Genomic DNA, 22124 nt, shown 5'->3' with positions numbered 1-22124 from the left:
GCCAGTAAATGAACTCTCTAAGACTTGTTTTGGAGTTTTAGACACAAAGTGTCCTTTAATCAGGTGTGGGCAACAAGAGGGAGTTACTTGCATCACTCCTGCAGCGAGACAAGAGCTGGGGACAGAATATATGTATATTTTACATGCATATGTGTACATTTTCCCAGAAATCTATTGCTTTCCATGGAGTCGTTTTAATATTATTAACTTCACAGAAGCCAAATCTCTTGCTAATTTGGAGCTTTGGCACCAGCTTTGTCTGACATTGCATTTGAGAGGGGAAAGGATGCAAACAGAGGTGATTAGAGCAGAAAACATCTTTTCAGCGCAGATCACCCCAAACACAAGATGTTTCTAAAAGAACAAAGAGTGCAAGGTGTCTGGGAAAACACTATTTAAAGAAAAAGGCAATAAACTCCGAAGCTATATTTTTTTAAATCTATAAAAATGCTAAAAACTTATATAGAAATGCTAAAAATTATGTAAAATGTTATGAAAATGTTATTAAAATGCTCTTAAAATGCTATAAACCCCATGCTGTCAGGGCCCCGCCCAGCCCCCCTCGCCACTCCCAACATGGCGGCCTCAAGCGGCCGGGCGCGACTTCCCCCCGCCGCGGGAGGCCGGAAGCGCCACTCTCAACAGGGCGGTGCCCGGCGGCTCGCCACACCTAAGATGGCGGCGAAGGGGCGGAGCGCGCCTTCCGGGCCGGCGCCGCGGCGTCTGTGGCCGGTGAGGGAGGCGGGCGGTACCTCGGCCTCTTCGGAGGAGCGGCGGGCAGAGCGGACAAAGCCGCGCCGCAGCCTCCCGAGGGGCCGGAGCTCTTCCCTGGAGCCCCGGGCGCCACTCCCAACATGGCGGCGGCGCTGCCCCGGCTGTCCCTGCCGATCCCGCGAGAGGAAGGGGTGAGTCCTCGCGAGAGCTCGGCGCGTGCGGGGCCGACATGGAGCTGGGCGGCGCGGGGCCGGTCCCGGGCAACAACAAGGCCCGCGGCGCGGCGGCGCCGCCCGGAAAGGCCCGCGACCTGGGCCGCCCCCCGCGCAAGGACTCCGAGGTCAGCGGCGCCGCGGCGGGGAGGGGGGCGGCTGCGTGGGGACCGGGGCCGGGCCGAGTGATGCTTGCCGGGCCCTGCCCGCCCTCTCCGGGATCAGGCGATGCTCCCCACGCTCGGAACGTTCTCGCCGCGCTCTCCCGGCGCTCCCCCGGCCCGTGCAGGTTTCCCGCTCGCCTGTCTCTCAGAATCACAGAATCACCAGGTTGGAAAGGATCCACCGGATCATCGAGTCCAGCCACCCCCATCAATCACTAAACCATGTCCCTCAGCGCCTCGTCCACCCGTCCCTTAAACCCCTCCAGGGAAGGTGACTCAACCCCCTCCCTGGGCAGCCTCTGACAGGGACCAATCACCCTTTCCGTGAAAAATTTTTTCCTGATGTCCAGCCTGAACCTCCCCTGGCGGAGCTTGAGGCCATTCCCTCTCGTCCTGTCCCCTGTCCCTTGGGAGAAGAGCCCAGCTCCCTCCTCTCCACAACCTCCTCTCAGGTAGTTGTAGAGAGCAATGAGGTCTCCCCTCAGCCTCCTCTTGCCGCTCCTCCTGTTCTCCAGCCCCTTCCCCAGCTTCGTTGCTCTTCTCTGGACACGCTTCCCCAAGTCTGGGGCGGTTGTGGATCCCTTGAGGGCGTTTGAGGGGGGGCTCTTCTCCAATGGGACTCCCAGGGGACCGGTCCGAGGGGCTGGCCTCCAGCTGGAAGGGGTGTTGTTCGGCTGGCCTTTGCCACTTGGGGGTGGACCTGTCCCCAGGCATGGGTCGGTCCCACCATCACGCTGGGTTCAGGGATGGCTTTGGTAAGAGGTGAGCGATCCCTCCAAGGAGACACCGGCACGCTGGGTTCAGGGATGGCTTTGGTAAGAGGTGAGCGATCCCTCCAAGGAGACACCGGCGTCTCGATGGGGACCCCTGAGTGAGGAGGGATCGAGGGGTTGCATGTGTCTGGTTTAACCCATGGCTTTCCCATTGTGACCGCTGATACCTGGGGTAGCTCTGGAGTTGTCACTTCTACAGGTGTCCTCACCGGGCTGGGGAACGCTCCCAAAGGACCCAGAGCGGGGTCTGCTCGAGGGTCAGGTGGCAAGGAGTGCTGCCAGCCCCACAGAGCTGCCCAGCCCTACCTCCTGTCACGCAGTCAGAGGCTTGGATCTGCCCCTTGGCTTGGGAGCAGGTGCCCTCAGACTCCGCAGGGTTTTGCTGTGGGTCTGTGTTGGTGACGCTTAAAGAGATTGGATGTTTTGCACTCTGAGGCTTCTCCTGGATGCCTTTCCAGGCTCGTCAAAGCTGCTTGGAGTCCTTTCATTCTCACTATTCACATCCTCTTGCTTTGCACTGGTCAGCACTGGGGCGAGAGCTGACGTTGTCACACAACTGTGTAAAATGCCTGAGCTCTGAGACCTCCCTGGTCGCACAAAAACCCATCCCCACCCTGAGATGAAGCGCGCCCTGTCTCCTGCATTATTTTTTGGTTATTTGGGGCTCACAGCGCATTCTTGAGGTGGTGCAGTGGCAGTGGCTGCCCGGACGCAGCGTGGCTCACTGCAGTGGAGCTGCAATGGAGCTGCAGGAGGTAGGCAGGAGTTGCCTTGGTAACATTTACACTGCTGCGAGTGTGATTTTGGTTTCTTAAACAGATGATACAATCCTGGATTCACAGAAGGATGAAGTGAATTCTGAATGTCCTGGTGTTCTGGAAAAATGCTGAATTTAACTGAAATCTTCCTCTGCTTCAGGGCTATTCGGAGTCCCCGGACCTGGAGTTTGAGTATGCAGATACTGATAAATGGGCAGCAGAACTCTCTGGTAAGAGACTCGCCCTGATGTACCAGTCAGCTATGATTTTCTTTCCTGGTAATGATTAGAGGATCTCTTTCTACTCCTGTATTGCCCTATTGTCATCCTTAAACACCTTGTTTGTGTAAAAAGAGAAGTAATAGCCTGAAATTAATTTTTTTAGCCTTCTTCTGGGTGTATTTTTTTTGCATTTTCCTCCTCTTGGATAAACCTGCAGTTAATGTCACCGAGTTGCAGCTTTCTCTGACAGCTCGGTGCAAGCTGTTGGAGATTTTCTTTTGTGCTCTTTCGGCAGAGCTGTACAGCTACACAGAAGGGCCAGAATTCCTGCTCAACCGTAAGTGCTTTGAGGAGGACTTCAGGATCCATGGTAAGACCCTTCTCTCAGACTTCTTGTGCCTCTAAGGAGGGACAGGAATCTCCTAAAGGAGTCATGGGGATTGATGTGTCAGAAAGCTCCAGCCGTGCACTGATAATCGTAGAATCAGTGAATGAATCATGGAATGGTTTGGGCTAGAAGGCACCTCAAACCCCATCCAATTCCAACCCCTGCTATGGTCAGGGACCCCTCCCACTGGACAGGGGCTCCAAGCCCCATCCAACCTGGCCTTGAACCCTCCAGGGATGGGGCAGCCACCACTGGTCTGGACAACCTGGGCCAGGGCTTCCCCATCCTCACAGGAAAACGTTTCTTCCTAAGATCTCATTACCATCTTCCCTCTTTCAGCTGAAAAACCATTCCCCTCATCCTATCCCTGCACACCCTGATCAAGAGCCCCTCTCCAGCTTTTCTTTAGGCAAACACAGTTTGTCCTGGAGCCCTTGTTAGAGTGTATGGGCTGGCCCTGCAGCACAGCTGGTTGCCCCCAGCATGTTCAGTATTGACTGATGTTGATGTCCGAGGTGGTTCATTGGCACCAGGATAGCCATGTTGGAACAGACTAGTAGGAGCAAGAGCATCCAGTTCATTTTCCAGCAGCTGACGTGCTGGTTCAGATGGATGTGATTCATCCAGTCATCTGATGGAGGGCGAAAGACAGTCCCTCTGGGCCAGTCACACCTGGTCGTTGCTTCCATGAGCACAGTGTTCCTGGGACAGCTCTGTTTTCCACCACACTGAATCCTTTTGAGCTGTTCCTGTGACATTTGTGTCCAGGGTGGACAGAGGTGCTCCATGCCCTCAGCCTGATTTGCCTTTTCAGTGCGGGATAAGAAATGGACCGAACTGGACAAGAACCAGCAACGCACCCATGCCATGCGGCTTCTCGATGGGCTGGAGGTCACCGCACGGGAGAAGAGGCTAAGGGTTGCCCGAGCCATCCTTTACGTTGCCCAAGGTGACACTGGACCTCTGCTTCCTTACTTTTCCCATTGCTAAATCTGGGTAATGGATGGGAGGCTATCAGTTTAAAATATTTGAAGTAATTTTCTTTCCTTACATCTTTGGTTTCACCTGGAATGTTTGGAGCAAAGCTAATTCTCCCAGGAGCCAGACAATTTATAGGAGTTTGGTCCAAAATTGGGCTGAGTTCCCTGTGCTATGCCAGCTGCGGTACCCACAGGAGGGTAGTCCTGTCCTCTGCACCCAACTTTTTGCTTTAAAATTAAGCCTTTGTTTTTCATTCCCCCTGCAAAGCGCTCTGGTGATGTGGGAGGGCTTTGGGATCCCTGTGGGGGTGGGATCCAGCAAGGTTATCGTTGCAGGCACATTTGGGGAGTGCAGCTCTGAGGCTGAGGTGCAGGCTTGGATGAGGTACAACATCTTCCTCTTGCTGGAAGTGGGGACGTTCAATGCTTTGGTGGAGCTGCTGAACATGGAGATTGAGTGAGTACTGGGGGAAAGCCTTTCAGGAACAGCTCTGGAGCACCTTGGCAGGTGTTTTTGCAGTTTGCGGTGGTCCCATTCCTGGTCTGTCTATCCCTGATTTGATTCCTACATCTACTGGAGTGGCTCCTGTTGTTCTGGGTGAATATGTAATGTAGCATTATACCCGATTTATTCACTGTGAGCAGCAAATAGTGATGGGTCTGTGCCTCCTTCCCAGCTGCTCTGTGAACAGGGGACTCATTGCAGCAATATCTGTCCCAGGGTTTGGCTCTGGCCTGTAGGTTGCTCCTGGCACAGTTAAAATGTCTCCAAAGGCACTTCTGAGGCTGTTTTCCCTCTGCAGCAACAGTGCAGCGTGCAGTAGCGCCGTGAGAAAGCCAGCCATCTCCCTGGCTGACAGCACGGACCTGAGGTACGGAGCAGGGCTTGGGAGGAGGGGACGCACCAGGGGTTGGAAGGGGAATCCAGCGTTTGCTGGTTTCTTTGGCAAGCTGAGATGGGCCAGCAGGCACTGGAACATGTCCCAGGGCTGCCCCAGCTTCTGCCCCAGCTCCATCATTAACTGTGCTCAGGTCTGCTCAGCTGCAGATGTCGTATAATCATTGAATGATAGAATGGTTTGGGTTGAAGAGACCTCAAAGCCCATGCCATTCCAACCCTCCCACTGGACCAGGGGGATCAAAGCCCCATCCTACCTGGCCTTGGACACCTCTAGGGGTGGGGCAGCCACAACTGGTCAACCTGAGCCAGGGCCTCCCTACCCTCCCAGGAAAACCTTTCTCCCTAAGGTCTCATCTCAGTCTTCCTTCTATCAGCATGAAACTGTTCCCCCTCATCCCATCCCTGCCCTACCTGATGAAGAACCCCTCCCAGCTTTCCTGTAGAGCCTGTAATTTCTGAAGGTCTCCTATGTGTCCTTTGTACTCGGCCTGCACCACAAGCTGGGAGCACAAAAGTATTACGAAGCAGGTTTTTTACCAGCTTTGACTCAGAGACCTTTTTCCCCAGTGCCTGGTCTCCAGTCCCCTGAAGCGAAGCAGGTGCATGGTAACTGGACGTGGTCTGGGCTGATCCAGCCTCCTCCAGAGCCCTGGGTGCTGGTGGTGCCTCCGTAACTGGTGATTTGGCCGACCTTTGAGCTTCTGGTGATATGGCCGACCTGCTTTTTGCAGGGTGCTGCTGAATATCATGTACCTGATCATGGAGACGGTTCGGCAGGAGACTGAGGGGGACAAGCCCGAGTGGAAGAGCATGAGACAGACCTTCCGAGCGGAGCTGGGTGAGGACCAGGCACTTGGGGCTGATGGGATGGAGGTTTCCAGGGTGAGGAGCAAGACAGGATTTGGCTCCAGGCCTCATTTAATCAGGACTAGCAGGGCTGGGTTAGTTTCTCCTGGGCTGAATCTTGCTGGTGGGGCAGAGAGGGATGAACAGAGGAAGCCAGCCAGCCTTTTCTGCTGTCTGGTTTCTCCCTACCCAGAGAAAAAAAATGAATATTGGGGCTGTTGTTTCCTCCTGACACAGAAGTAAGAAATTATGGCAGGTACAAGGCCTTGCAAAGGAAGAGAGAAGTTGCTGGGGTGGGATTACAGGCTTGAAGATGGGGGTGTGAGACTGCAGAGGCCGTGAGAGGGCAAAAGGGCTGGTGGTGTCAGACTGAGAGCAGGGATGAGGAGAGCCTGACTATCGCTGCTGTGTTGTTTCAGGAGCCCCTCTGTACAATAACGAGCCCTTCTCTGTCATGCTTTTTGGGATGGTGACCAAGTTCTGCAGTGGCCATGCTCCACACTTCCCCATGAAGAAGGTGCTACTCTTGCTCTGGAAGACAGTGCTGGTAAGGAGAGGCCGCAGGGGTGCCAACATGTGTCTTGCAGGTTTTCATTTGGCAGAGGAAGGGAGTTCTGCCCTCAGATCACTGTAATTGCTCCATACTCCTTTTTTTGTTTGCTTGTTTTTTATGGTATTCAGCTGAGTAGTTTGCATCCTATAAAACCCCACGCCCAGTTTTCAGCTCACGGGGGAGCACTGGATACCGGTGTCTGGAGCTGGATACCAAGGACAGACCCCAAGTGAGGTCCCTGACTGGGGTCTGTGTGAAATAAAAGGTCCAGACACTTCACTTGCAGATGGTTGAACGCCTTCCTGCCCCTTCTGCCTTTCACAGTGACGGGAGCAGCATGGGGACAGGCAGCTCACAGCTCTTGTTTTGCATCCTGGGGAGAGATTTGGAACACACTGGATCTGGGGAGGGCAGAGGAAGAAGCCCCTAGTGCTGGACATCGAGGAGTCCCCTGTGCTGAGGGTGCTGTGGTTTCCCTTGCAGTGCACACTGGGGGGCTTTGAGGAGCTCCAGAGCATGAAGGCAGAGAAGCGGGAGATCCTGGGCCTCCCACCACTCCCAGAGGACAGCATTAAAGTGATCCGCAACATGCGAGCTGCCTCTCCGCCCGCCTCTGCCTCTGACCTGATCGAGCAGCAGCAGAAGCGTGGCCGCCGGGACCACAAGGTGAGGATGGGATGGGTGCAGGGGGGAGTGACATATTAATGAAGGGACAGTTGAGGTCTGGGCACCAACCTTGGAGCAGCTTGTCCCCAGGGTATTCACTTGCCTGTTTTGCCCTCTCCAGGCCTTGATTAAGCAGGATAACCTTGATGCCTTTAACGAGCGAGACCCTTACAAAGCTGACGACTCCCGTGAGGAAGAGGAGGAAAATGATGATGACAACAGCCTGGAAGGAGAAACTTTCCCCCTCGAACGGGATGAAGTGATGCCTCCGCCTACCCAGCATCTTCCCAGTGACCGCATCACCTGCCCCAAGGGGCTGCCTTGGGCCCCCAAGGTCCGGTGAGTCTGTGGGGACTGATCTACAGGGAGAGAAGGAGCAGGGTGAGGAAATGAGAGGCTGTCAAATATCAAGAACTTCTGACTTCATCCCTTTCTTACTGGGCTTGTCCCAGAGGTGAGGCCAGCAGCAACTAACCACCCTACCCATCATCATCAGTCACGACTGGGAGAGGAGTAACAGGAGGGACTTAAAAAGATGATGGGACCAGGCTGAGGCTGGCAACATGGATGGGGGGTCTGTTGTTTGAATCGCTGCTGGGGAAGCTTTTGGAGATGGCATGGTCACTTTGGTGGCTGTTCTTTTGATGGGGTGGGCTCCACACCATCTCCTTTATGTGTCTATGAGGCTTTTCCTGATGCCCTGTGCCTGGATCTGTGGTGTAGCCAGGCGGGCAGAAAAATGTGACTCTTCTCCTTGTCTGTTTGCTGCAGGGAGAAGGATATTGAGATGTTCCTGGAGTCCAGCCGCAGCAAGTTCATTGGCTACACTCTGGGCAAGTAGGTTCCGGCAGAGCCAGCCTGGGGAGCTGCCGATTTAGTGTGGGGGATTGCAGCAGAGGCTGCTGCCACCCTCCACTTGGCTGCAGAGACCTGAGCTCTCTGGCTCCTTCTTGTGGTGGTGGCTTCTGACCTGTGGGGGTTGCTCAGGTTCGCTCCTGCTTCCTCCCAGCCTGGCTTTTTCCCTTCTCTCTAGTGACACCAACACTGTGGTGGGCTTGCCCAGGCCCATCCATGAGAGCATCCGAACCCTGAAGCTGGTGAGTACATTGGCATATTCCTTCACTGCCTGCCGCCGTGTGGGTGCCCCTTTCCCAGCACGCAGCACTGATCACAGGTTGGGACCAGTGGGGCATTTTCCTCACCCATCTCCCACTTGCTCAGCCCTGTAATGGGAGAGCCATGAGGATTCCATCCCCATCCCTGGTCTCCCAGGCTGGCTGAACCCCTTTCCTCACTGACTTCATCCCTTTCTTACTGGGTTTGTCTCAGAGGTGAGGCCAGCAGCCACCGTCAACACTGGTCACCGCTGGGACAGGAGTAACAGGGAGGGACTTAAAAAGGTGGTGATACCAGGCTGGGGCTTGGTGACAAGGATGGGGGATTTGTGGTGTCAACCCCTGCTCTCTCCATGTGCAGCACAAATACACATCGATTGCGGAGGTGCAAGTGCACATGGAGGAAGAGTTCCTGCGCTCTCCGCTCTCTGGGGTGAGTGTGGGGATGAGGATGGGATGAAGATCCTAAGTTTGGCAGCAGGGTGCACTCAGTCCTGCCAGGTGTTTTGGGTTGTGGGAGGGCTGGGGTGTTTACTCTGCTGAGGAAGGAAGAAGCCATTTCTCTGGGACAGAGGATGGGGAAGCTTCGGGCAGGAGCTGGGTTTGGGGAGCCTGGGGCTGAGCCAGGCTGCTGGTGCTGGTGGCAGCTCCTGGTATGAGGTTTTCTGATCTCTCCTGGCACCAGGGAGAAGAAGAAGTGGAGCAAGTCCCTGCAGAGATCCTGTACCAGGGCCTCCTGCCCAGCCTACCGCAGTACATGGTGAGCTGGGGAGTGGCAGGTTCACGGGGCTCAGTGGATGGGGCTTCCTTCCTCTGCTCCATCTGTTTCCAGTGATACCCTCCAGGTTTTCTTCCCTCTCCACCTATACATTGCTGTTGTGGGGTGATGGCTGGTCCCCCCATTCCCATCGCCTTTACATCCCTCCCTTCTCCCCAGATTGCTCTGCTGAAGATCCTCCTCGCTGCAGCCCCTACCTCCAAAGCCAAGACAGACTCCATCAACATCCTGGCAGACGTCTTGCCAGAGGAGATGCCGTGAGTGACTGTGGAGGGCAAGCAGAGGTGCTGGGTGTTGGTGAGAAGGGAAGGAGGATTGGGAGGGACCCAGGCAGGGTGGCATGATTTGGGCTAGGATCGTGCTGAGGCCTCCTGGGAGATCTGACTGTCTTCTGCTGGTTGGCATGCCAGGAATTGTGTGTTGCCAGAGTTGCTGTTTGGATGTGGCTGCTGAGAGCCCAGGGGATGACAGGACTGTCTGCTGTCACCTCTGGGGCTGGCCGGTGCGGATAGTGCCCCAGTCCTAGGATCCCTCTGTGTCCCTTAGGACCACAGTGCTGCAAAGCATGAAGCTGGGGGTGGATGTCAATCGCCACAAGGAGATCATCGTCAAAGCCATTTCTGCTGTGCTGCTCCTCCTGCTCAAGCACTTCAAGCTCAATCACATCTACCAGGTGAGGTGGGCCAGGGTCCTGCCGCTCTGCATGGGGCTCTGGGGATGGGCAGGACCCGGGGTGGGTCCCTATTCACCCACCTTTCTCCCCAGTTTGAATACATGGCCCAGCATCTGGTCTTTGCCAACTGCATCCCACTTATCCTGAAGTTCTTCAATCAGAACATCATGTCCTACATCACTGCCAAGAACAGGTAGTGGAGGGGGCTGCCTGCCTGCATCTGTGCTGGGCGTTATGGGGGGATCCCTGCTTACTTTGCTCTCTCCACAGTTGCTCCCTGGCTGTGGCTTGGGCACAGGTAGAGCCGGGGAGGTGCCCACCACTGCTGATCTCTGGTGGGTGGGAGGTATGGGGCTGCATTGCCCCGAGGCCAAGAGGGATATAGGGGAGCAGCATGACATGCCTTCTCTTTCCTGCAGCATTTCTGTCCTGGACTACCCTTACTGTGTGGTGCACGAGCTGCCGGAGCTGACAGCAGAGAGCCTGGTGAGTCACTCCCTTCTCTGCCAGCTCCTGGCATCCTAGGGTGCTTTCCAGGGGAAATTGTGGATGCAGGGAGGCAATGGGGCTCCAGCACGCAGTCTTGGCACCCTTAGTGCTCCTGCGCTCGGGCCCTGGTGCTGCTGGGGGGGGCCAGTGGGTGCACTGGGGCTGCTGGCATATGTCTTCTGCCTGTGTATTCGGCTATACCCCTTTGGGCAAGGGTCCTCAGACCAGAACAGCCTCTCCTCATCTGCACTCTGAGCTCTTGCCTGACCCCTGTTTCTGCTTTCCCACAGGAAGCCGGAGACAACAACCAATTCTGCTGGAGAAACCTCTTCTCCTGCATAAACCTCCTGCGCATCCTGAACAAGCTGACCAAGTGGAAGCACTCCCGCACCATGGTGAGGACCAGGGAACCCACAGGGGCTGTCACAGGCTGCCCAGACTGGATGAATAGGCTGTGGATTCCTTGGGATGCTTTTTGTGCTGCACCCCAGACCTTGCTGGGGAGCAGCAGGCAAGGGAGGGTTGATGGAAGGGGAGAGGGAGAGCACGCATGCTGCAAGGAAGGACTTCAGTGTGCTGAGGGAGTGGTTGGCACACGTGGAATGAGAGGTGCCCAGGTATCCATCCCAGCCGTGTCATCCTGCTGTGCCTGGCTGCTCCTCACAGATGCTGGTGGTGTTCAAGTCGGCGCCCATCCTGAAGCGGGCACTGAAGGTGAAGCAGGCCATGATGCAGCTCTATGTGCTGAAGCTGCTCAAGGTGCAGACCAAGTACCTGGGGCGGCAGTGGAGGAAGAGCAACATGAAAACAATGTCGGCCATCTACCAGAAAGTGCGGCACCGTCTCAATGACGACTGGGCTTATGGCAATGGTATGTCTTGCAGCAGCTGCAGAGCATCCTGTCACCCATGGTCCTTTTTACTCCATGCAGTGACCTGTCTGTGTCAGTGTCCCTTTGCTGCCTAGGGCTTGTGCAGCCCTTAGGTCTCAGGTGTGGGGGAGGGCTTTTGGGTGGTGGTATCATGGAGTAGAGGCTAGCAGTGGTCAGTGTTGGAGCCATTGGTGGTTGCCCACACTGTGCCCTACATGTTGCTTTTTGAAAGCACCTCCAAAGATCTTTCCTGAGGGATTTGGGCTGGCTGAAGGTCCCCCACCTCTCCTTTGACACTCCTCTTTCCAGACCTGGATGCTCGTCCCTGGGACTTCCAGGCCGAGGAATGTGCCCTGCGTGCTAGCATCGAGCGCTTCAACTCACGTCGCTATGACCGGGCACACAGCAATCCCGATTTTCTGCCTGTGGACAACTGCCTGCAGAGCGTGCTGGGCCAGCGTGTGGACCTGCCCGAGGATTTCCAGGTCAACTACGACCTGTGGCTGGAGCGGGAGGTCTTCTCCCGACCCATCTCTTGGGAGGAGCTGCTGCAGTGATGGACTACAGGGAGGCAGGAGGGAATGCTTTAGGGGAGATCTGGAGGCTAGCCTGTTGCTGAATGGCAGGGGAGCCAGGCTTTGGAGATTCTGTGGGTGCGTGGACCCCCTGTGGCGGACTTGGGAAGAGGTTGGAGCTGTGGCATCCTTGCTGAGACACCATCCTGCCTCTGCCTCCTTCCAGGCTCGACCTCGAGCCAGGGACTCAGTGCCTGGGAGTTTCCTGATGGGTGGGAGGGACCTGTGTGCAATGGATGCTTTGGGACGCAGCACCCCCATCATCCTCCCCCTGCCCACAACCAGCTGGAGCCGAGAAGGGGGGAGCAGGTGGAGGAGTGGGACAAAAGGGAGCAAAGGGCCTCTGGCGCTGCATGGGACGGGGGAGCAGAGGCTGCTGCAGCAGGAAAAGCGCCTGTGACCCTGTCCATCCCCTGCCTGGGGTCGGGGGCACTGGGAGGGGCTTGGCAGGGGCCTGAGGGGCTGGGGAGGGTGGGAGCCTGCAGTCACCCCTCATCCCCCTGGGTGGGATGGATCAGCTGTACATATATATATATATTTCGCGATATCTCTGACCTGGGCGTGTCTGGACTCGTGTCCCCATCCCTCCTGCCCTGTGAAGCAGCCACAGCTGAACCTAGTGATGGGGCTGAGCTGGTGCCCACAGTTTGATGTCTTAAGTCCTCGATCCCACTCCTTTTTCTGGTTCCACTGGGGATGGATTACTTCTTGCCAGAGATTTAGTGGTTATGTTGCAACTGGATGTATTGGCCTGGGGTAGCCCAGGACCTTGTGTGGAGGTGCCTGTCCCCTTCCCTGGGCCTTCCTCACACTTCTGACACCGGCCTGGTGGTGTCATTGGGATTTACTTTGGCTGCTGCTCTCAGTGGAGGAGCCAGGCATCTAGTCCCCATCCCCAGAACCTGGCCCTGCCAGAGCTCGCCCTTGCACCTTGCTGTGCCTCAGTTTTGCTGGCAGAGGGGCAACAGCCACCTTAGCCAACTCGGGTGGGTGAAATCCTGGGAGCTTCACCCCTGGTTTGGGAGGGGAGAGGCAGGGCAGAGGCAGGGGAGGTTCCTTGCTTCCCTGCCCCAAGGTGGCGGTGGCTGTAGGCAGAGGGAGGCAGGAGCAGCCTTGATTTACTCCCTGTTGGTGTCAGGATGCATCAGGGGCTGAGTCCGTGTCATTCCAGAAGCGAGCCTGGCTCTGGGGACCCTCTGGGGACTTTGAAGGCAGGAAGCAGCAAATTCAGCCCTTGGTAGACATCAGAAAAGCCGCTGGCTCGGCGTCGATGGTAAAGACTGCATGGCTGTGAGGACCCATCCTGCCCTCCTCCCTCTTAGCCATGGGTAAGGGCTGGGAGGTGATGTTGAGCTGGAGTCCAGCACTGCCTCCAAGGTCCTCATCCCTCTGGAAGCAGCACAGATCCAGGGGGAATGTACCCTGAGCAGGATCTGTCTGGGCCACAACCACCCCTCCATCACAGCGGGTGATAGAAGTATCTGCAAAGCATGCTGAGCACCCTAGGGTGCTTTCCTTCCATGTGGGTACCCCCAGCACCCACCCCGGGCCCTGAAATCTGGTTCTGGTGGAGGAGTTGGCCCAGGCAGCACTACAGGGTGCTCACAGATGAGGTGTGAGCTGAGCCAAGCTCTCCATCACACCTCGCTCCCCTCTGCCTGCTCCAAAATGTTCCCCAGCTGTGCTGGGCGATCACAGAGCACCGCTTTTATAGCATTGCAGAGCCATAAATAACTTATTAAAAATGTGTTTTATTGTTTATAAATGAATAACAAAATCCCCACTGGTGGGAGGGGAGCTGTGAGAGCTAGGGTGTGAGGTGGCCTGGACATGGGTGGGCCCATTGGGTGCCAAGCCTGGTGTGTGAGGAACAACATCTGCACAGGTCTTGGAGCATTTGTGCTCCCTTTGGCTGGAAACCTTGGGTTTTGGCCCAAATCGGGCTGGACCAGCAGATTTGATGCCTCCTGGAGGGGGTCCGTGGTGTCTGACCGAGGTTCCCTGCCTCCAGCATCAGGGTGCAGGAGACCAGGAGATGTGGGCAGGGTGGCATTACAATTTTGGGGTTTTGGGGGCACAAGGGGGCCCTGGAGGGTGCAAAGAGAGATCCCCTTTGTGACTTGATTTGAGCCATTTGCCTGCAGTGTGTGGGGGTCACACTGGCTGGAGGATGGGGTGTGTTGCCATGGCCTGGCACTTGGAGGGACACCTGGAGCAGATGAATAATGTTGAATGTGATGGGGTGATGCCCCTGGACATGCAAGACGGGCTGTACCAGTACCACCACCACTGGGCTTCCCGCAGGCCCCAGGAACCAGGGAAAATCCTCCGGACTGACCACTTCTTCTCCAAACACCCCAGCTGGGGCACCAGGGATGGTACCTGGGATGGGGGAGTCTCACCCACTGGGACCACACCACCTCCCACGTTATTGATCTGAGGGCTAATGGGCATGGGATGGCTATGGTGATGCCCCCAGGGCAAAGCGCTTCAGTTTAAGTGTCTGCATCCCTGCAGCCCACAACCCCATACTGGCTTATTGCCTGTCCCGGGGGCCTCTGGGCATTGCAGGAGCTGATGACAATGCTCAGGAGGTCACCCTGAGCCTTGTTTCCCGTCTGAGGGAGAACAGAGAGGGCTGCTGGTGGTTTGGCGGCGGGAGGGGGCTTTGAGGGCTCCTTGTGCACGGCTGGGGGTTTTACCCTGCCCCCAGTAACACCTCCTGAGCGCCACAGTTGTCCCAGCTTGTGTGGGTTTGCCCAGTACCATTGGACTGGCATATGAAGAACCCAATTTCTGCCATTGCTGGCTGTGCTGGGGGTGTCTAAACTTCAGCTGGGGAGGGGAGCACTGTCCCCAAGCAATGCGGTGCCCCTTCCGCCCCTGGCACCCCCCATCGGCACAGCCCCCTCCCTTGGCATTCCCAAGACTGGTGCTCCCGGGATTGGGTCGGGCAGGGGGACGATGCAGGCGGGGGTGGGGGGCAAGAGGCTGCACCCTACTGCAGACTAGCAGGCATCTCCATCAAATCCCATTCTCTGAAGGCACTCAAGGGAGCTCAGGTATTTTGGGAGCAATTTTGGGGGCCCAAAGCTGCCAGAGCCAGCCCTGGTGGGGTGGGCTAGGCTTTTGGGGTCCCCCAGCAGTCCTGCTTTGATCCCCCCTCACACAGGGAGGGGGCTGACAGCAGTGATGGAGCAGGGTTGGGATACAGAAAGCTCACAGAGATCAGGGTATATGGGGAGGGAGGTAAGCGTGATCCCACCAAGCTGCTCCCAACCCCTGGTGCTAGGAGGGGACAGACACACTACAGAGGGGACAAACAGTCCATGTCCCTCCTTGGAGGGGGAATCATGTAGCCCAGTTCAGCAGGGTGCTGGTCACTTCTTTGCTCTTCATCCTCAGCGGCACCAGTGCAGGTGAATTGTAGTCATGTTCAGGTGCTGCTTCGAAGCGGTGGGTGCCCAGAGCCGGGGCGGGGAGGCTGTGCAGGGAGTAGAGGCTGTTGATGCCGGGGTGGGGGCTGGGAGAAGCGGGGATGCCCATGAAGCCAGTGATGTTGCTGTGAACATGGGAGTACGGAGACATGCAGGGTGACGGGACGCTCTCGGGGGGCAGGAGCCCTGTGGGGGTCCCGGGGCCAGAGCTCGGCCAGAGGTTGTTCTGCAGCTGGAAGGACCGAAAACAACAAAAAGAAGCCAAAAGTGAGGCGAGGGGAGACCTGATGTAGGTGAGGACCACATCCTCCCCTTGGATCCCACCCACAGGGTGCAAAGCAAAGGATGCCTTTGCTTATTTGAATTCCTTCGGGGGGGGGCGGTGGGGGGGGCGTTGAATCCTGATTGAAATCTTCCTCTCCTGCCTGGTGCAGGGCAGCTGTGGGAAAGTTCGGGATCAGAATGTCCTGAAGATGAATTTTAAATTATTATTGTGCTTTTCAATGTGGAAGAAAGGGCAATTTTGCAGAAAAGGGAGGCAGGAAGCACTGATGGATGTGGAACAAAGGTGGGGGGCACCCCAAAACCTGCCCCGAAGGGATGTTCCTGTGGCAGATGGAGGGGGACATAAAGCAGCAACTTCTTGCTTGCGGCAAAATCTGATGCTGCATCTTTTCCATGCAGGGTCATGTGCTTTCCCAAGGGCAGATGGAACCACAGTGGAGGAAGGGGCAAAAATGTCACCCCATGGGGACCCTGGGTGAAATGGGATTGGACCCTGGCCCCAGGGGGACACGGCTGGGGCAGGCAGCCACTGCAGCATCTCTTACCTCCTGGATTTTCCCATAACGCTCCCGCTTCCGCCACTTGGCCCGTCGGTTCTGGAACCAAACCTGAGGAATGGAGGAGGGGGCTGAGGCACAGGGACCCCTGCCTGCCTGGGGTGAGAGAGGCAGCTCTCTGGCCACATCCACTCTCATGTTCCCAGCAGGAAAAGAGCTGTAATACAATGGCCCATCCCGATAAACTGGAGATGAACAGAGAACGCTGCCCTTGTGCACAGCTCTGAGTTCACCAGCCTTTTCCCTCACCAAAAGCGTGAATTGGCTCCTATCTCTCTTGGAAAAAAAAAAAAAAAAAGAAAGCAGTCCTGCTCTGTGTATGGTCCTTTTCTCTCTCTTGTGTTTCTGGGCCCCATTCACCCCAGGTTTCAATGCAGAATGAGGCTCATCAGGTCCTGTGTGGTCAGAATGACCCATCTGCATGTCCCCTCTTTGCTGCTGGGTGGAGCTGGGGACTGGTGCTGGCTGGGAAGGGATGGATCCAGACATGTCTCCTGGAGAGGAGGAGGGGGTACTGGGATGCTTACCACAGGGCTTTTATGGTTATGGGTAATTTCGTCTAAATCCACCCCAAATCAGGGCTCAGAGGCTGCAGTGGGTGCGGTCTGGCTGGGTGGTTGCAGGCTTGGAGTGTGCATCTCCTGCTTCTGACTTATCCCCAGCTCCTGCCCCACAAGGAGGGCATCGCCAAGGATTTGGTGGCTTGAGGCACCTGGCACAACTGGGCGATCCTGGCTCTCTCTATTACCCACCTGTCCTTGTTTTCTTCCCCACCCGGTGCCCCCCTCCAGCCATCTTTTCCTGAAGGGAGCCTCAAACAGCACGGAGGTGCCTCTGAAAGAAGCTTGCTGGCCTGACACAAGTACAATGAGGGCAAGCCTCATCCTGCCACATCCCGCAAGGCATTGCCCCCACCCCCATCCACGCTGAGCCCCCAGGGTCCCCTTACCTGGGATGGCTGGATCCCTCACTGCTAGTTCTGGGCTGGAGGGAGCCGAGTTGGGGGCTGAGGCAGGGAGGGAGGCTGGGGATGATGGATTAATGGTGGGGATCACCAGGGAGTGATGCGACGGGAGGTTGGCGGTGACCTCTTACATTTTTGCTCTTCCTATTCCTTGGGTGCTGCTTGGGAGAACTGTAGAGACCTCAGAGAGGAAACCGTCATCTCCACCCAGTGGCAGTGGGTGAAGTGAGTGCCTAGGCTGGGATTTCCCCTCTGGGGCTTAACGTAATCCTCCTGGGAAAATCAGCTTCTAACTCAGCATCACCCAGCAGAGGAGGGGAAAGTACTCTCCAGCTGTGCCCAGCACCACCCAGGGTGGCCGTGCCCATCCTTGCGGGAGCCAGGGACCCATGCTCGTACCTGCACCCTGGCTTCTGTCAGGTCTGTCCGTAGTGCCAGTTGCTCACGGGTGTAGACGTCGGGGTAATGCGTCTTCTGGAAGACCTTCTCCAGCTCCTCCAGCTGGAATGTGCTAAAGGTTGTCCTGTTCCTCCGTTTCTTGTTCTTGCTCTTGCCCAGGGACTCGGGGAGTTCAGGGACCCCGTGTTTGTGCAGGCTGCCCAGGGGTGCTGTCAGTGGGTACCCCAGCTCCCCTGGAGCTTTCGGGGGGAGCTGGCAGGCTGGGGGCACCACCTGGTACCCGCCATTGCATCCCTTCTTCCCACCTGGCAGCGGGAGAGGCACAAGGCAGGGTTAACAATATTAATGAAGTCAGGAGTCCTTCATCCTTGCAGCCCCAATCCTTTCCTCCTGCCTCTGCAGGACCCAAAGCTCCAGGCACCGTCACCCTGAGGGGATGTAGGGGTACAGTCCCAGGGGAAAGAGCCTCAGCACAGGCGTGCAGCAGGTCAAATCCATCCCTGGGGAGGGAAAAATCCCCACTTCTTGTGGAGCTGCAGGCTAGTGCTGTTCCCTGAGAGTGGGAGGCAAGCCTGGCTGGGGTGGTGGGTGTCTTGGGTGCTGCCACCAGGGGATGTGCGGTGGGCAAGGGGCACAGAGGAGGTGAACACAGAATCATCTCACAGACAGGGCTTTGCTCAGCTCTCCTTATCTCTCTCCTCCCACTCTCTTCCAGCATGGTTGATGCCTCTACTCTGCTTGGCTGCATCTGGAACAAAGGCCTTGGATCCACCAATAACCCCAGCCCACCCCAGCGTTAGGCCATATCCAGTCCCCTGTCCTGAGCTGCGTTCAAGGGGAGCCTCTATTTACCCCTCAGGCCAGCATTTCCCTGTAGCTGTAGCTCACAGGAAACCATTTGAAAAGGAGTGAAAAATACCACCTCCTCTTTTTAGCTGAAGAAGAGCTCCCTTTCCTCACCCTCCTATGGGGCCAAGAGGCCAGAGCAAAAAAATGTGGGAGTTCCCCTCCTTCTCCTCACTTCTGAGGTGTCTCACAAAATGGTTTCAAGCAGAAAAGTCATTGCCACACATTTCAGAGGTCAACTTTGTCCCCTGGGAGTGTTGTTTGTCCCCGTGCCAGGGCATAATGAATTCAGTGACTCTGGCTGATGCCAGGTGCTGCTGGGATCCTGAGGAACTGAACCAGTGAAGTAAGGACTGAGGGGATGCTTAGCAGATAGTTGGGACAGCCTGGGGACCCCCAGCAGCCAGGGAGGACACAGGGGGTTCACCAAGGAAGGGGACAACCTGGAACTGCTGGGTTTTGCCCTAGTTTACCCCCCCCCTCCATCTCCAGAGACTCCACCTTGCTGCAGGTGGACACCACTGGCTCCCTTGGAGGGGCAGGATCAGACCCACGGCCAGGCCTTGGGCACAGCATTTGGGGCCAGCGAGGGAGAAAATTGTCTCCTTCAGGATGGATCCTCCTGCCTGGCCTGTTACCATCACATCCTGATGGAGCAGGTCAATGGGGTTCCCATCCCTGCAGACCCACACAGGGCTCCACACGCTCCAAACCAGCCCACGCTGTGGCCTTTTCCTGACTTTTGGTTTTGATTTTTGGTTGTTTCCTCATTAACGCAATTTGGGGGTTACAGCGCGTGTCCGACAGCCGAGGTCCAGCTGCTTCGAATTAAGGGGAAAACATTTCAGGGGGCTTGGGTGGGGGGCAATTGCTCCCCATCCCTCTTGGTACCAACCCATGTACGTGCCCGACAGCGGGTAACGGTGTAGGGATAAGGCTGAATTGCCATCTCCTCCTCGCTTTGTCGTCCAAAGGGCTCAGCCTCTGGGCCGGGATGTTTTAACGATGAAAAACAAGCCCTACCAAGGAGCATAGCAAAGGCAAAAAAAACCCCAAATATGACTGAAAATAAGGAAAAATGACTGAAATTAAAAATCCCACTGCACAAAGCGGTCCCATAAATGCATTGGGTTAGGGGTTTTCCATCTTTCCAAAAGCAATGCGCCGTACTTCCGAGCAACCAGTGGGTTTCAGCATAGGAGACAAATAAATCAATGCCCAAAAAGAGAAGGCAGGAAGGGAGCAGGATGCGGGCGGCTAGCTAAATAAACACGGCATTGCAGGAGGACAAAAAGAGATGGGAAAAAGAGAAGATATAGATATTTCTTCCCCCCTTCCTTCCTAAACTGACACCCCCTGAAAAATTTGGCGGCTCTGGGAAAGGCAGCAGCTGCGTAACAGCTGTACGATTCTTGGGTTAACCGGGAGGGGAATGGAGAACTCAAAGGGATCATTAGCAAAGGGATAGGGGCATGGAAAAGGCTCCTGGGAATGGGAGCAGACCCCGCAGCTGCCAACGAAAGGCACCCCCAGGGGTGGCAGCATCCCCTCTGCTGCACCAGGAGCAGGTAAGCGCGGTGGAGGGGATGGGCCTGGTGTCCCCACCTCCCCTGGGGCTTTTTCTACCTGTTGCCCTCTGGCTGGGAGTGGGGCAGCGGGCGAGAAATCAAAGGCCCATGGGACCGGAGAGATCCAGAGGGATGGGACGAGCATCCTCAGCCCTGATGTCTCGGCCGGGAGGGGAAGCGCAAGGGAGCGGAGGGTGTTGCTTGGCCGGTGGAAGCGATGGGGAGAGCCCTGGGGAAGGGCCTCGTCCTGCCCAAGCCTGGAGAGGGGTGCAGAGCCCCGGGAGCTGGGGAGCGGTGAGCCCCGGGAGCCCTGGAACTCTGCACCCAGGGCCACGCACCGGGGAACTGGGAGCTCTGGAGACCCACGCACAAGAGAACTGGGAGCTCTGGGACATGCGCCAGGGAACCGGGAGCAATGGAGACCCGGGAGCTGGGAGAGCCGGAGCCCCGGGCCGCGCACCGGTGAACCGGGAGCCCTGGAGCCCCGTGCACCGGGGAGCTCTGTGCTCAGCGTGCCCCGCGGCTCGAAGCTGTCGGAGCCGCCCTGGGCCGCGGGCCCGCCGGTTGCTGCCCCCGGGGCTGCCCGGTGAGGCTCGGGACGCGCCTCTCCAGCCTGTTCTGAGAGCCCCGGTGACCGGCTGCATCCCTGGTAACGGGCTGAATCCTCAGAGACCGGCTCCCTCCCCAGGAACGGCCTCCATCCCCGGTAACCGGCTCAGCCCTCGGTAAAGGGCTAGATCCCCGGCAACGGGCTCAATCCCTGGTAAAGCGCTCCATCCCAAATAACTAGCTCCATCCCCGGTAACGGGCTCCATCCCAAATAACCGGCTCCATCCCCGGTAATGGGCTCCATCCCAAACAACCAACTCCATCCCCGGTAACGGGCTCCATCCCAAACAACCAGCTCCATCCCCGCTAACGGGTTCCATCCCCGGTAACGGGCTCCATCCCAAACAACCAGCTCCATCCCCGCTAACGGGTTCCATCCCAAAAAACCAGCTCCATCCCAAATAACCGGCTCCATCCCCGGTAACGGGCTCATTCCTCAGTAACTGGCTCCCTGCCGCCGCTCCTCCGCCCGGGACGGTCCCCGCCGTCGCGGTAGCGGGGTCGGGTCTCTCCCCTCGCCTTTCCTCCCTCTTTCCCTCCCCGGTTCTTGCAAAACGCGGGGGACAAACGATGCGGGAGCCCCTCGCTCTCTGTCACGACAAGGTCCCGGCTGCCCCGACCCGCGGGGGCCTCCCCGGCTCCCGTTGGGGATGCTGAGCCGGCCCGTGTCGCGATAGCGGTGACCCGGGCCGGGGGACGTGTCGGCGATGAGGATGCTCTGGAGGGACCCGAGATGCGGGTCCCGGCGCCTCCCCGAGGGCAGGATCGGCCCCCGGGAGGGGTCGGGAAGAGAAGAAGGGACCGGGGAGGGGGACGGCAGCCCCGGTGTCCCCCTCCACCCGCCGCTCGCCCCGGTACCTGCGGCCCCGGCCGGGCTTGAGGGTTTCGCACCGACGGCCGCGGCGAGAGGTGCCGGGCGGGCGCCCCCCGGGTACCGGGCGGGGGGGCAGCGCGCCGGGCGGGGGCTGCGGGGCGGCGGCTGCCGGGGGGGCCCCGCCGGCCGCACCGAGAAGGCGAGGGGAGCCCGGGGATGCCCCGGGAGGGGGGGTCCTGCCGGGCGAGGAGGGGGGAAGGCCGGGCATCCCCGTGACTCCATGGCGCGTGGTGGAGGGAGCAGGGGGGTCGCGGAGCGGGGTTTTGTGCGGGGGGATGGGGGGGGATGGGGAGGGAGAGAGGGATGGCCAAGCACCCCCCCTTCACCCCCCAGCCCGCTTCCCCCACTCCCTGGCCAGTCACGTGCGCCCTCCCATCCCCTGCGTTAACCCTCTAATCCCGGTTCCCCCATCCCAGCACCCACAGGTCCTGTCCCGAGCGGGTCGGACCCCAGCACAACCCCTGCATCCCCAGGGCAGGGGCCGTGGGGGGAGCCCAGACCCCCCTCCCCGCCAGCGTTCCCAGCGCTCCCAGTGTCTCCCAGCTACAGGAAATGCCCAGGGCCCTTCTTTCATTTCAGCCTTCATCTCCGGCTGCTACAGAATGCAAGCAAAGGGAAAAACTTCCCTTTTTTCAGACACCCTCTGGGTTTCTTTCCCCTTTTCAAGTTGTATGGAACCCATTGGTTCCCTTGCCTCCCCAAGGCCGGGGCTGAGGCCTGAGCAGGTCAGTTGATGATGATCCCTGGTGGGACTCGGGATCCAGGGATGGTGGTGATGCTGGGACATGGGATCCAGGGATGATAGTGACCCTGGCACATGGGATCCAATGATGTTGGTGACCCTGGGACACTGCATCCAGGGATGATGGTGACACTGGGACACAAGATCCAGGGATGGTCATGATCTT

General features: G+C 57.5%; 2 protein-coding genes across 3 annotated transcripts; one reads left to right on the top strand and one right to left on the bottom strand.

The window, feature by feature from the left end:
- The first annotated feature begins 676 nt into the window (after positions 1-676).
- Positions 677-12365, top strand: STRIP1 (striatin interacting protein 1). Of its 2 annotated transcripts, none has more exons than XM_069875608.1 (21): positions 677-905; positions 2782-2851; positions 3138-3212; positions 4045-4179; positions 4547-4667; positions 5014-5082; positions 5843-5949; positions 6377-6504; positions 6994-7176; positions 7298-7515; positions 7948-8013; positions 8210-8273; positions 8653-8724; positions 8977-9051; positions 9229-9326; positions 9616-9742; positions 9835-9935; positions 10162-10228; positions 10522-10626; positions 10898-11102; positions 11412-12365. In XM_069875608.1, exons 1-21 carry the CDS (start codon positions 855-857, stop codon positions 11657-11659), a joined length of 2385 nt encoding a protein of 794 aa, XP_069731709.1. In that variant the 5' UTR covers positions 677-854; the 3' UTR covers positions 11660-12365. The 2 variants fall into 2 exon arrangements, with proteins under 2 accessions (XP_069731709.1, XP_069731708.1); XM_069875607.1 differs by lacking the exon at positions 677-905 and adding an exon at positions 913-1054.
- A 2655-nt stretch (positions 12366-15020) lies between these two features.
- On the bottom strand, positions 15021-21450 carry ALX3 (ALX homeobox 3). The gene is made up of 4 exons (XM_069875858.1): positions 21201-21450; positions 17320-17624; positions 15945-16007; positions 15021-15346 (listed from the first exon to the last, which is right to left on the bottom strand). The coding sequence occupies exons 1-4, from the start codon at positions 21436-21438 to the stop codon at positions 15029-15031; spliced, it is 924 nt and encodes a 307-aa protein (XP_069731959.1). The 5' UTR covers positions 21439-21450; the 3' UTR covers positions 15021-15028.
- Positions 21451-22124: the final 674 nt, after the last annotated feature.

This window comes from Phaenicophaeus curvirostris, chromosome 24 (genome assembly GCF_032191515.1).
Source record: "Phaenicophaeus curvirostris isolate KB17595 chromosome 24, BPBGC_Pcur_1.0, whole genome shotgun sequence".
NCBI classification, from domain to species: domain Eukaryota; kingdom Metazoa; phylum Chordata; class Aves; order Cuculiformes; family Cuculidae; genus Phaenicophaeus; species Phaenicophaeus curvirostris.
This window is presented reverse-complemented; position numbering and strand designations above follow the sequence as displayed.